This window comes from Triticum aestivum, chromosome 7B (genome assembly GCF_018294505.1).
Source record: "Triticum aestivum cultivar Chinese Spring chromosome 7B, IWGSC CS RefSeq v2.1, whole genome shotgun sequence".
NCBI lineage: Eukaryota > Viridiplantae > Streptophyta > Magnoliopsida > Poales > Poaceae > Triticum > Triticum aestivum.
In genome coordinates this window covers 651,566,324-651,579,621 of record NC_057813.1, presented here as the reverse complement: position 1 = coordinate 651,579,621, position 13,298 = coordinate 651,566,324, and the positions used below count along the sequence as shown (strand labels likewise).

At 42.5% G+C, this 13,298-nt stretch overlaps 1 protein-coding gene across 2 annotated transcripts; it reads left to right on the top strand.

Moving 5' to 3' along the window:
• The first annotated feature begins 752 nt into the window (after window positions 1-752).
• Window positions 753-9,909, top strand: LOC123156109 (ABC transporter G family member 41). 2 transcript variants are annotated; one of them, XM_044574279.1, is made up of 21 exons: window positions 753-1,468; window positions 1,609-1,685; window positions 1,880-1,933; window positions 2,014-2,104; window positions 2,555-2,856; window positions 3,148-3,429; window positions 4,212-4,525; window positions 4,769-4,929; window positions 5,061-5,164; window positions 5,246-5,294; window positions 5,370-5,399; window positions 5,625-5,750; window positions 5,845-5,918; window positions 6,019-6,351; window positions 6,586-6,876; window positions 7,588-7,671; window positions 8,076-8,209; window positions 8,443-8,676; window positions 8,865-9,036; window positions 9,126-9,380; window positions 9,486-9,909. In XM_044574279.1, exons 2-21 carry the CDS (start codon window positions 1,614-1,616, stop codon window positions 9,753-9,755), a joined length of 3,432 nt encoding a protein of 1,143 aa, XP_044430214.1. In that variant the 5' UTR covers window positions 753-1,468; window positions 1,609-1,613; the 3' UTR covers window positions 9,756-9,909. The 2 variants fall into 2 exon arrangements, with proteins under 2 accessions (XP_044430214.1, XP_044430213.1); XM_044574278.1 differs by having other exon boundaries at window positions 5,246-5,399.
• The last annotated feature ends 3,389 nt before the right edge of the window (window positions 9,910-13,298 follow it).

Here is a 13,298-nt window from a genome sequence, read left to right as displayed (position 1 = left end):
TGCCGCCTCCGACGAAATCAGCGCACACTCACATCCACTCACCCGCTGCACCCCTCATGCAGATCCAGGGGACCGCCGTCGAGCATCCCGCCGTGAACCAACCTCCCGCAGGACCCGACCGAAGCCATCCGACGCGCCAGATCTGGCCTGTGAGCCACGAATCCGCGCAAGGGAGGGCTGCCAGCCAGCCGACCCGACGCCGACCAAGGGCGCCACCACGGCGCCACAGGCCGGATGAGGCCTCGCCAAGCCGAGCAGGGCCGCGCCGCGTTGCCCGGAGCAGGGCACCGCCGACCCCAGACGCCGCCGGCTCGCCCCGCGCCACCCGGAGCAAGGCCGCGCCACTCTGCCCAGACGAGAGCCACAAGCGTGCCGTGTTACGCCAGAGCCACCCCCGCCCACCGCCGGCACGCGAACCACACGGGCGTGAGGATCTCCGCGCCAGATCTGGCGTTCCGCGCCACCAGAGCCTGGAGAGGAGGGGAGAAACCCCGTCGCCGCCGACCCGCCCAGGCTTTGCCCGGCGTCGTCCCTTGGCGGCGACGAGGGAGTGGGGAGGCGGGGCGGGAGGACTGGCGGCCGCGTGATTTAGGGGTCCTCCCGGGCTGCTCGCAGGAGCGGCACGGGGACTTAAATATCAAAGTTTGATTTATCTTTCGTCTACAAGTTCAAGATTTGTTTTGAACTTTTTCCAATTGTACCCCTCTGGAGCTCTCGCGAACAGCCGTGACCAGTCCAGGAGATCTATTCGATCGATCGATCCCGCGGCCCCCGTCCGTGTGAGCGTGTGAGGCAGCAGACGCAACACGCAAGGCAGACAATTCATCTCCATGTGCGGCACGGCGGACGGCGGACGGCGGCGACCCTCGGTCTACGCGCACCCACCACCGCTCCTCTGGCTCTGGGTGATCAAGGGCCTCGGCGGCCGCGACGTGGTCCTGCTGGCGCCACCGCGCGCATCAGCGTCCTCCGGCGCTCGCGTGCGCACCTCCCCTGTCGAGCGGCACCAGCAGTGTGGCGGCGGCCCGATGCAAAGACTGTCAAACGCGGGGGAGGGGAATGGTGGTGCGGTGGCCGTTCATCTCGACCGGGGCTGGAGAGGACGACCCCCGTGGCAGCGCGGCCGCCATGAACTCGGCCGAGGTTGAAGAGGACGACTCCTGGGGAAGCGTGGCCGCCATGGAACTCGGCGGAGGTCGGACATGACAATCCAAGCTACCAGCCAGGAGCGACATGGTCGGACTCCGGCGAAACATGGCGCCCCCAACTGCCACATTCCAGCGCACGCAAACTGTTTGATATAATGTGTAAGAGGGGAAAGAGAGGAGAAGAAAGGAGTCAACGTGCACACGTGGGATTTTTTTTGCCAAGTCAGCTCCTGATGAGTGGGCCTTAGCTGTCGGATTCGTCATCAAAACGTCCTAAGCCCCTGATCAGTGTTGTTTGCAAAAGAATTACCGTACACAAGGTACACAAGGTCTTTTTTGCCACGAAATCGTAGATATGTCATTGGTGCAAACTTAGCTGTTAATGTGGTGGTTTTGCGCAATTAACTCTTACCCATTCTATCTACTAAACCAAGTGCTCTTGATTTCTTGTACAAAATAGATATCATGAAGGAAGTCGTTAGAAGGGAGAAGGAGGCCGGGATCACCCCTGACCCCAACATAGACACTTACATGAAGGTGTGTACTGATTAAAACCCTTTCTTTGACAATATTGAATCAAAACTGGAAACACCATCCTTTCTGCCAAGTGCTAACATAACTTTTCAGTGGGATTCATTCCCATTGATTCTTGCAATAAAAATCATATAATGAATATACAGCCCAATATCATTTTAGCTGCAACAGTTACAACTGGATGCACTTTTTTATAGGCAATATCTGTGGAAGGTTTGGAAAGAAGCATGCAAACAGACTACATTATGAAGGTAAACAATGCTCTAAGAAGAATACCACTGGTTGCAGAGTACAATGTTTCGCCTGTGCATTATCTATTCTTGCCTCACAGATAATGGGACTTGACACATGCGCTGATGTACTAGTTGGAGATGCCATGAGAAGAGGTATTTCTGGTGGTGAGAGAAAAAGATTAACCACAGGTGAATTTACAATACATATGACATTTTCAGGATGGATTTTATTATCTGAACTCTAATCTTGTAAACCATATTTTTGCAAGATAAATAAATAGATAAATGTGCTATTCATTGACTAAAATCCCTTAATTGCATATTGGAAGGTACACACCTCATTTCTGGTAGCTAATTGATTTCGTTGATGTTTTCTGTACTTTGTTATTACCATGAACCAGTATGAAAATCTTGTCATGAAAAACCGCAAATTTTTGTTGTGATGAATGCACGCAAGCCACCCTGATGGATGAATCAACTTAGTTTGATTTTCTCCACTTATAGAATGTAGCTAGTAATGTGGTATATTCAGTTTCTGTAATCTGTACTTTAATTTTGGTGTGTATAAGATAAATAAATTAATTAATTCAATTCTGAATGCTTAATTTTTTTCACTTGTAAAAAATGTCTTCCAAGCAGGAGAGATGATAGTAGGACCATCAAAAGTGCTCTTCATGGATGAAATATCAACTGGGCTGGACAGTTCTACCACCTTCCAAGTTGTTTCTTGCCTCCAACAGCTAGCTCATATATCAGAGTTTACCATACTCGCTTCACTCCTTCAACCAGCACCAGAGACCTACAAACTTTTTGATGATATTATCTTAATGGCTGAAGGACAGATCATATACCATGGCCCTAAGAGCTGCATTATGAGTTTTTTTGAATCATGTGGCTTTAAGTGTCCCGAAAGAAAAGGAAGCGCCGACTTCCTTCAAGAGGTATTTAGCAAAGTACCAATACTAATTTACATACTTGATTTTCTTATATGGCAATTCTCTTGTGCATGACATGTTTCGAGTTTCAACATTTGTGCGAAGAGTTACAACTACAGTTTTGATGTGCATTCAATGAAAGTAAACATTGTTAATATGAAGTACTCCCTCTGTAAAGAAATATATAAGATTGAGTAATTGGGTATAGATTATTATAACCTGAGTTTGCCTAGCTGATTTGTACTCTTGCTTACCATAATAAAAGTAGTCCACTCTTAAAAACTTATCTATACATAGGTCTTGTCAAAAAAAGATCAACAACAATACTGGAGCCGCGCCGAAGAAAGATATAATTTTGTTACAGTTAACCAATTCTGTGATAAGTTCCAAGCATCTCAAAGTGGGCAGAATCTTGCTGAGGAGCTTTCAAAGCCGTATGATGAATCAAAAGGACATAAGAATGCCCTATCCTTCAGTATCTACTCATTATCCAAGTGGGATCTCCTCAAGGCATGTTTTGCACGCGAGCTCCTTCTTATGAAAAGGAATGCCTTCATCCACATAACAAAAGCCACTCAGGTAAGCAAGTCGAAGCTATCTTTTGAAAAAAAAAGATTGATGCATGGAGATTTGTGCCTATTTTTACAGTGCTATCTCGAATGTCATATGCTAGGTGTTTATGAGTGTAAATCGAGTTCTAGCATGTATGCACAATCCTCAAATTACATGCTTTATGCTTAGTATTAGTTACGGATAGAAATACAGCAAAAACTAGAATCAGTGTGTGGTGTAATAAAGTTCCTGTGTTACTATGGAGGTGTGCAGGTCGCAGTAAAGCTTTTGCACTGAAAATTGAGATCTGTATTTACATCGGCATTTGTGTCACTTCCATTTTTGAAGTCTGCTCCAGCATTAATACATATAGTAGACGATAAAGGGAAAGATTGATGTCGATCATATATAGCTTTAGGTGTGCTCAAATGTGAAATCTTTGTAGGATTAGGGGTTGTATGTGCTTAACACAGGGTACATGGTTTGTATCCATCTTGCAGTAGTTTATTCTACACACTGAACTCTCGGACCATATGAAAGTCTACAGCAGGAACTTGCTCAGCATGTCAGCATCTTATTCTACATTCAGTTCTTAGTCAGTGTGCAATTTGAGGACTTCAAATGCTCATGTGCTTCTATTGTTACCTATACTACAGCGCCACAACTATAGTGTTTTCGCTGTAGGAACTAGCAGATATCTCATGTTGCACTTTAACGAATCGGTGAAATTACAGCTATGTCATGCTGCGCTTTTCTCGACATGACCACCTCACCACCATTAACTAGCATACTACATGTTTTCGTTGCAGCTTGGACTATTTGGCGTTATTACTGGGACAGTATTTCTGCGGACACGTATGGGTGTTGACAGAATTCATGCCAACTATTATATGGGTTCACTCTTCTATGTGCTCCTGCAGCTGATAGTGAATGGATTCCCTGACATGGCCATGACAATCGACAGACTGCCGGTCTCCTACAAACATAGAGACAACTACTTCTATCCTGCATGGGCTTATGCAATACCATCTTTTATCCTAAAAATTCCATTCTCTTTAGTTGGGTCGGTAGCTTTGACGTCGACATCCTACTACCTGATTGGCTATGCCCCAGAAGCATCCAGGTAAAGTCATAATTCTGTTGTAGAAACTAATTAGTTGGTGGCTAGAGCAACATTTTCTGTCATTCAGGAATTATCACTGTTGACCCATTCTGAGTCATTCAGATGTGTAGTATAATCATCCAACTGAAAAAAAAACTGCAAATGAGAAGACTATCTTTACTTCTCTTTTTATTATTTCCACAAAACCTAGGTTTTCAGACACAATCCTTACTTTGCGTTAACATCCATGATTCTTGTGTTTAGATTTTTCTGTCAGCTCCTCGTCCTCTTCCTGATGCACACAGTAACATTATCAATGTTTCGTTGTGTCGCCTCATACTGTCAAACAATGGTGGCTGGTTCTGTCGTTGGTACTCTGGCATTTCTAGTCACCCTTCTGTTTGGAGGTTTCTTAATTCCTCGCTGTAAGACACTCCCTTGTTTTTCATAAACTTCATACTGCAAACAACTGACGAGTCCTAATTTCAAGCAAACGCATGTCGTGCTCAACTATTAAACAAGCACCGCTAACAATTTCAGTGCCATATCACTACAGCATTTCTGCCTAATTGGCTAAAATGGGGATTTTGGCTATCTCCACTGTCTTACTCGGAGATAGGCTTAACTGGAAATGAGTTTTTGGCACCAAGATGGTCAGAGGTACACTGTGGCATACCAAGTATGAATTATAATTGTTAAAGATGCAATCCCAAAACGATACTAAAGTTCCTTTGTTGATAGATCATAATATCTGGCGTAACACTCGGAAGGAGGATACTAATGGATCAAGGTCTAGACTTCTCCAGCTACTTCTACTGGATCTCAATTGGAGCATTGATTGGGTTTACTTTGTTGTTCAATGTAGGCTTTGCCATCGGCTTGACCGTTAAAAACCGTAAGTGCGACATGGCTTAAATTACATTAAGCTAATTAGCTAAATAAGTTAAATACTTTACTTTCTTTCTAACAGTATAACATGAATGTGAACTCAGTCAAGCATATTCTGGAGAAAACATAACATCAGAAATGGAAGAAAAATACTTCAACTCAGAAGAACATGCTGTTTGCTCTTGTTAGATATACCATCTGTTCTAATCTTCTATGAGCCTCTCGGTTCCAGCATCTTCTCGTGCTATTATCTCTTGCAATAAGATTACCGCATCTGGTGGAAGAAATCAAGATAAAGATACGGAAAATGGGAGGCCTAAGTTACATGTAGAAACTTCATGGATACCCAATAGCACTGGTTAGTTGAATTTTACACGATGCAACTAAGCACAACTCCACACTGTCGATGGAATAAAATCAAATTTGACTTATCAATATTTAATCTTGTCCAGGGAGGATGGCATTGCCTTTCACGCCCCTTACAATATCATTCCAGGATGTCAACTACTACGTAGACACCCCCGCGGTAATTCTCATGTAGCTCTAACATATATGAACACATGACCGAAGAGCTTAGAGCCATAGCAAGGGCTAATAACTAATAACCAAGTATTTCCTCATTGCAGCAAATGAGGGAGCATGGCTACATGGAAAGAAAACTGCAACTACTCCACAACATCACAGGAGCATTTCAGCCAGGGATTCTCTCGGCGCTCATGGGGGTTACTGGAGCGGGAAAAACAACACTCCTTGATGTTCTTGCTGGAAGGAAAACAGGTGGTGTTATTGAAGGAGATATAAGAATAGGAGGTTATCCTAAAATCCAGCAAACTTTTGCTAGGATATCAGGCTACTGTGAACAGACTGATGTTCACTCCCCACAAATCACAGTAGGTGAATCAGTTACATATTCAGCCTGGTTGCGCCTTCCACCAGAAACTGATTCAAAAGCAAGAAATGTGAGTTATATTTGTTTCTGCAACGAAACATAAGCTACAAATATGCAAATATATAAATGGAAAGAAAAGTTCTACCTCTGTTCCAAATTATAAGACGTTTTTGGTAGGCTATTTAGACCACAAAAAACTTCTTATAATTTGGGACAGAGGAATAGTGTACAGGGTTTGCATACTAGCATCCTAGCCACCAGAAACAGTTGAGATATGAAACTCTGAGCTCATCTGTATTTGCAGGAATTTGTCAATGAAGTTCTTGAAACAATTGAGTTGGATGAAATTAGAGATTCTTTGGTTGGAATACCAGGGGTAAATGGACTGTCGACAGAGCAACGGAAACGGCTCACTATAGCAGTCGAGCTTGTGTCTAACCCTTCAATCATATTCATGGATGAGCCAACATCAGGCTTGGATGCAAGGGCAGCTGCTATTGTCATGCGTGCAGTCAAGAACGTTGCAGACACAGGTCGAACAGTCGTGTGCACCATTCATCAACCAAGTATCGATATATTTGAGGCATTTAATGAGGTAATTACTTTACATATATATAGCCTTCTGACCTTCTCCAAGATTCTCTCTCTAGGCACCAAGACGTAGTGTATCAAGTAATAATTTAAAAATCTAATATAGATTTACAAATATATTATATTGGATAAGTATGTGGAAAAATAAGTTTTGATTCGATCAAACATGAATTAAAGTGGTGCTACCATAACCTGAAATTATGAAGCCAGGTCATACAATTAACCATCAGACATGGAACAAATCACATGCTACCTCAGATAGAGAATCATCACTTTATCCACCAGAACTGAAAGAACCCCAAATTAAGTCCAAGACAGAGTCTTCCTCAACTAATTTTTCGAGAAGCTAACAGTGAAATTTTCTATATGAATGGCACGGAATCTCTGTTGTATCATTAACAAAGATGATGTTAAAATGTGCTGACATATTCGTTTCATGGGGTAGGTAATTCCCAGATTAGTTGGAGAATAGAGAAAAATATCTAGAACACATGGTTCGGTTTAGCAGTGCCACTTAAGTAGATGCATATGGCAACAGCTGCATACATTTTCATTAGTAGTAAGTATTCAAGTTCATTAATAAGTATTCGACTAAACTGTAAAACCTAGTTCCATATAATTTTCTGTACATTATTAATCAGAAATTCCTCAACCAAAATAATTCATTTGGAAGTGAAGTACCATATTTACTAATTATGTTGTAATATAAATGTAGTTGATGCTCATGAGAAGAGGCGGAGAGTTGATCTATGCTGGGCCAGTTGGACATCATTCTTGTGAGGTCATCAAATATTTCCAGGTAATTAGGAATTTTAAGTCATCCTTGCACGAAAGGACTGAACAAATGCATGTATGCTTTGTAATTGTATATCATCCATTTGTATGTGATATAGGCCAGTTTAATTAAACCTATCATTTACAGTAAACAAACGTAACAAGATTTGGTTTTCACCTTTTTTCTGTATTTTCAAAAGTTATGTTTTTTGCACAGAAAATTCATGAAGTTATGGATTGTTATGAACCCATATTTAGCCCTTGTGATTCGCATTCTACGTACCACTGAAGGGGGTGAGCTATATTAATCATAGCTGTAGTCTGTTTTGATCAAAGAAGGCTATACTTAGTTCACCACCAGTCCACCGTCTGACTTTTCTCCCCAGTTGCTGTGCTATACAAACTGGTGAGTTTTTTTTATTCTTCTAGGCAATACCTGCGATACCTAGGATCAAGGACAACTACAACCCATCAACATGGATGCTAGAAGTTACTTCTACATCTATGGAAGCTCAAGTGGGAGCAGATTTTGTACAAATGTACAGGGCATCGCCAATGTGCAAGTAAGTTTCAACGATCCGGCTCAGTTAGCAATAGTGCCTTAACATGTGAATTGTAATCACTACACTATAGATTATGCATATAAAAATTGCGTCTCGGACCTTCCACAATATCTAAGAAAAACAAAATCACTTTTGATCAGAACAGAACATAAGCATGGGTTACCATACCATGCTTAACACAGTCAGCCCGTAAACTAGTCTTAACAGAATATTTGTGCTAACCACTATGCAAGGAACAAGGACATGCTGGTAAAGCGCTTGAGCGTACCAATTCCAGGCACAAGTGACCTCCATTTCAAGACACAGTTTCCGCAGAAGTTTCGGGAGCAATTCAAAGCATGTCTCTGGAAGCAGTGCTTGTCGTACTGGAGAAGCCCTTCCTACAACCTGGTGCGATTGGCATCCATGTTAGGCTTCTGCATTTTCTTCGGCGCATTGTTCTGGCAGCGAGGCAACATCAACCATATGTATGTAGCCATCTCTTAATTATGCATATATCTTAAATCATGCTGCTGCTTGTTTTGTTTCTTTCTTCGGTTTTCACCAATACGACAAACACTTCTTCCTGAGACAAGCTTAATTATGCATATATCTATTATGGACATGTATGTTGCAATATATGATTGAAGCTGCTGCTTGTTTTGTTTGAGGGTAGAAACGACCAGCGAGGCCTCTTCACCATATTGGGGTGCATGTATGGAATCACTCTGTTCACCGGCACCAACATTTGTCAGGCAGTGATGCCATTTGTCTCCATCGAGCGCTCCGTTGTTTACAGGGAGAGGTTTGCAGGGATGTACTCTCCTTGGGCCTACTCTTTTGCGCAGGTCCTATTCATCGCGTGAAGATTTTTCAGATATATTATGCTACTGCTATATATGTGCAGACATTGAGTTACTATCCTCTTTGGGTTTAGGTTGCGATGGAGATACCTTATGTGCTGATGCAAGTAGTGATGTTCATGTTGATAGCATATCCGATGATAGGGTATGCGTGGACACCAGCGAAATTCTTCTGGTTCATGTACACCATGTCGTGCACGCTGCTCTACTTCGTCTACCTGGGAATGATGATTGTGTCGCTCACCCCTAACATTCAACTTGCATTCATACTTACATCTGTGTGCCACGGCCTACAAAACCTCATCTCCGGCTTCCTCGTGCCTGCGCCGGTAAGTGAAGCCATCTCAATATATATACACATTTATACATATATGATTACCATTAGAGATAAAAAAAAAGATGGTGCTCACAAAGGATTCATGGACATATGGCAGCAAATACCGAAATGGTGGATATGGCTCTACTACATCTCCCCAATGTCGTGGTCGCTCAATGTCTTCTTCACCACACAGTTCGGGGATTACAACGACAGGATGATAGTCGTGTTTGGAGAGACCAAATCCGTCGCAACGTTCATGAAGGACTACTATGGTTTTCGACGCGACCTGTTGCAGCTGGCAGCCATGGTTCTGGCGGCATTCCCCGTAGTTTTTGCTGTCCTCTTCGGTTACAGCATCTCAAAGCTCAACTTCCAACGCCGATGAACACACATGTATTCCAAGTAGGAAAACAGTAGCTGCAACATCCCCCCAACAAAATCATTTTTTTGAAATGTTAACCAATTAAATAGAATTGATTGATTTGCTTTGACCTTGTTCCTCTTGAGAGCCTGTTTGGATTTTCCAATAGAGGAAATAACATCAGTTTTCCTTAGAAATAATTATTATTTGGGTCTTCGAAATCATTATGGTAATTATTTCAACCCAAAAGAATTATTTTAAGGAAATTATTAATTTACAGCCCATAATAGATTTTCTAAAATATAATGATTTTACAAATTTTGGTTTGGTTGGAAATAATTTCCCTAGGATTTAAATATATATATTTATTGTATTTTTGTTGGAACTTTGAAATTGATTTGGACTAGTTTTAAGTGACATCAATCAATTCCTGGATTTATTTTAAACAAAAAACCCGATCCTAATCAAACAGACTAAAGCTGCCTGATAACTTCAAAGGCGGCCCAGTCAGGCTTTTGGCCCATGGCCTGATGGTTTACCTTGCCATCCATCACGTGAGCTTTTAAATTTTATTCAATAAACCTTTTCATATTTCTATTCAATATAAACGATCATCATGTGTATTTCTACGACAAGATCGACATTGCTATCCTTTTTTGTTTTGTGGGGAAACTTCCAACCTATTCATCAACTGTCATGACAATTTAAAGAACACCATAAGTATAGAAATTACATCTAGATCTGTAGACCATCTAGTGACAACTACAAGTACTCGAACGAGCTGAAGGCGCGTCATTGCCCCTCCCTCACCGGAGTGGTCAAACCTTGTTGTAGTAGGCAGTTAGTAAGTCTTCGCCAGCGTGATCCTTCTTCCTTCTTAATTGTTTGTTATCAATTCTATGCAAGTTAAGATGTTTGTTATTCATTCTGCCTTCCTTTCCTTTCTTCCTCCCCCATTCTTAATCTTCATTGTATTTCTCTTTTCCTCTGATTCATGCTTGGATCAAGCACATCTGACGACAAGTAACTCTCGTCTAATAAAATTAACAAGGAAGCATTCTCCTACATATCAAACATCATAGCAATGTGAATTTACTCACAATACTTTATTTTCATTACTAGCATCCGTTTAGAATTTTCATATCAATACATTTGGATGGCACATAGCACGGCCTGAATGAGAATAAGTCTCCTACTTTGGCCAGCGTTGCTGCCCTCTAGTTTGGCAAAACAACTTGTCAGCTGATCCACAAGCCCCTAGAATTGGCCATAAGAGCATCTAATAGGCATAGTTGTGCTCTTAGTCAAGTTCACCCGTAGGCCAAAAGCCACTCCAAACACCTCTAGCATAGAGGAACAGGCTCTTAGCTCCATCTCCTTTGACTTCAGGAATATCATCACGTCATCGCAAACATAGAGGGTCTTTGGCTCACACTCGTTCGCACCAGAGAAGAGAGAATTCCACATGATGATGGTAGCTGAAGCATGCACTGGAGATGTTCCATGATAAATATGAACAACATGGGTGACAGAGGGTCTCCTTGGTGGAGGCCCCAACAATTATAGATTAGTGCTCCGAGCACACCATTGATCATAATCCTTGTGGAAGAACTTGCCGGTGATCTACATATCCATTAGACCCGCCTTAGGCCAAATCCCAATCTCCTCATCACTTCAATTAAGAACGAACACTTAACCGAATTGAATGCTTTTGAGATGTCCAACTTGAGCATAACCGCGGGATCCTTCTTCCTTCTTAATTGTTTGTTATCAATTCTATGCAAGTTAAGATGTTTGTTATTCATTCTGCCTTCCTTTCCTTTCTTCCTCCCCCATTCTTAATCTTCATTGTATTTCTCTTTTCCTCTGATTCATGCTTGGATCAAGCACATCTGACGACAAGCAACTCTCGTCTAATAAAATTAACAAGGAAGCATTCTCCTACATATCAAACATCATAGGAATGTGAATTTACTCACAATACTTTATTTTCATTACTAGCATCCGTTTAGAATTTTCATATCAATACATTTGGATGGCACATAGCACGGCCTGAATGAGAATAAGTCTCCTACTTTTGCCAGCGTTGCTGCCCTCTAGTTTGGCAAAACAACTTGTCAGCTGATCCACAAGCCCCTAGAATTGGCCATAAGAGCATCTAATAGGCATAGTTGTGCTCTTAGTCAAGTTCACCCGTAGGCCAAAAGCCACTCCAAACACCTCTAGCATAGAGGAACAGGCTCTTAGCTCCATCTCCTTTGACTTCAGGAATATCATCACGTCATCGCAAACATAGAGGGTCTTTGGCTCACACTCGTTCGCACCAGAGAAGAGAGAATTCCACATGATGATGGTAGCTGAAGCATGCACTGGAGATGTTCCATGATAAATATGAACAACATGGGTGACAGAGGGTCTCCTTGGTGGAGGCCCCAACAATTATAGATTAGTGCTCCGAGCACACCATTGATCATAATCCTTGTGGAAGAACTTGCCGGTGATCTACATATCCATTAGACCCGCCTTAGGCCAAATCCCAATCTCCTCATCACTTCAATTAAGAACGGACACTTAACCGAATTGAATGCTTTTGAGATGTCCAACTTGAGCATAACCGCGGGATCCTTGAGCACATGCAATCGGTGCACCATGCATTGAACGACCATAAAACTGTCATAAAGAGAATGAACTCACTCGAAAAACACTTTGGTGATTCGTCACAAACTTTGGCAGATTGTTTGCGAGCGAATAAGAGAGAATTTTATCAAGAAAATTGATCGCTCCATGAACATGATTGACCAGCATATAATCTAGCGGGTCCACAGAACCTTCCCTCTTTGGAAGTAATGAAACCAATGCCTTATTGATGGAAGGCACTCCACACATATCCCCATTGCAGAAAGATTCAAGACATAAAAGAAATCACCTTTAATGATGGTACAACAAGATGCAGAGAGGCGGCCAGTAAATCCATCCGGCCCGGGGCTTTATTCGGCGGCATGGATTTAACGATTTTCTCCACCTCTTTCCCTAGCGAATGGATGCTCCAAGTGCGTCGGATCAAGCGATGGCAGGTTTAGCACCTCCAGGTCCAAAGAGTGCTCATGACCTAGCATTGATCCGAAGATGTTGTGTAGTACTCATCTACCACGGTAGCAATGTGGTATTGCCCCGTGTATATCCCTTCATTAAATGTCTTAAGGTTGTGATGACATTCCTCCTCTATAGGTGACGTGCATGCTGATGGTGAAGTGGGTATAAAGATGAACTGCATGACTTTCTAAGTTGAATATACCTAGTAATTCAGATGGATATATGTTGAACCAGTTAGCTGATCGAATATAGAAAATGAAAGTTGTCCAAGTTGAAATGACACTTTGCTCTGCTCTGATTGTTTTTTTTTTCAGCCCAAGAATAAAGGGACCTCCTATAGGGCGCCTTCAGCGCGGCGCAAGGGATCTGGCACCCGCAGCAGCGGTTGGATGGGCCGGCCCACGATCACGCAACAAAAGCAACGCGAAAAATGACAGCCGAAAATACCGTCCCGACCAGGATTCGACCTCGCGA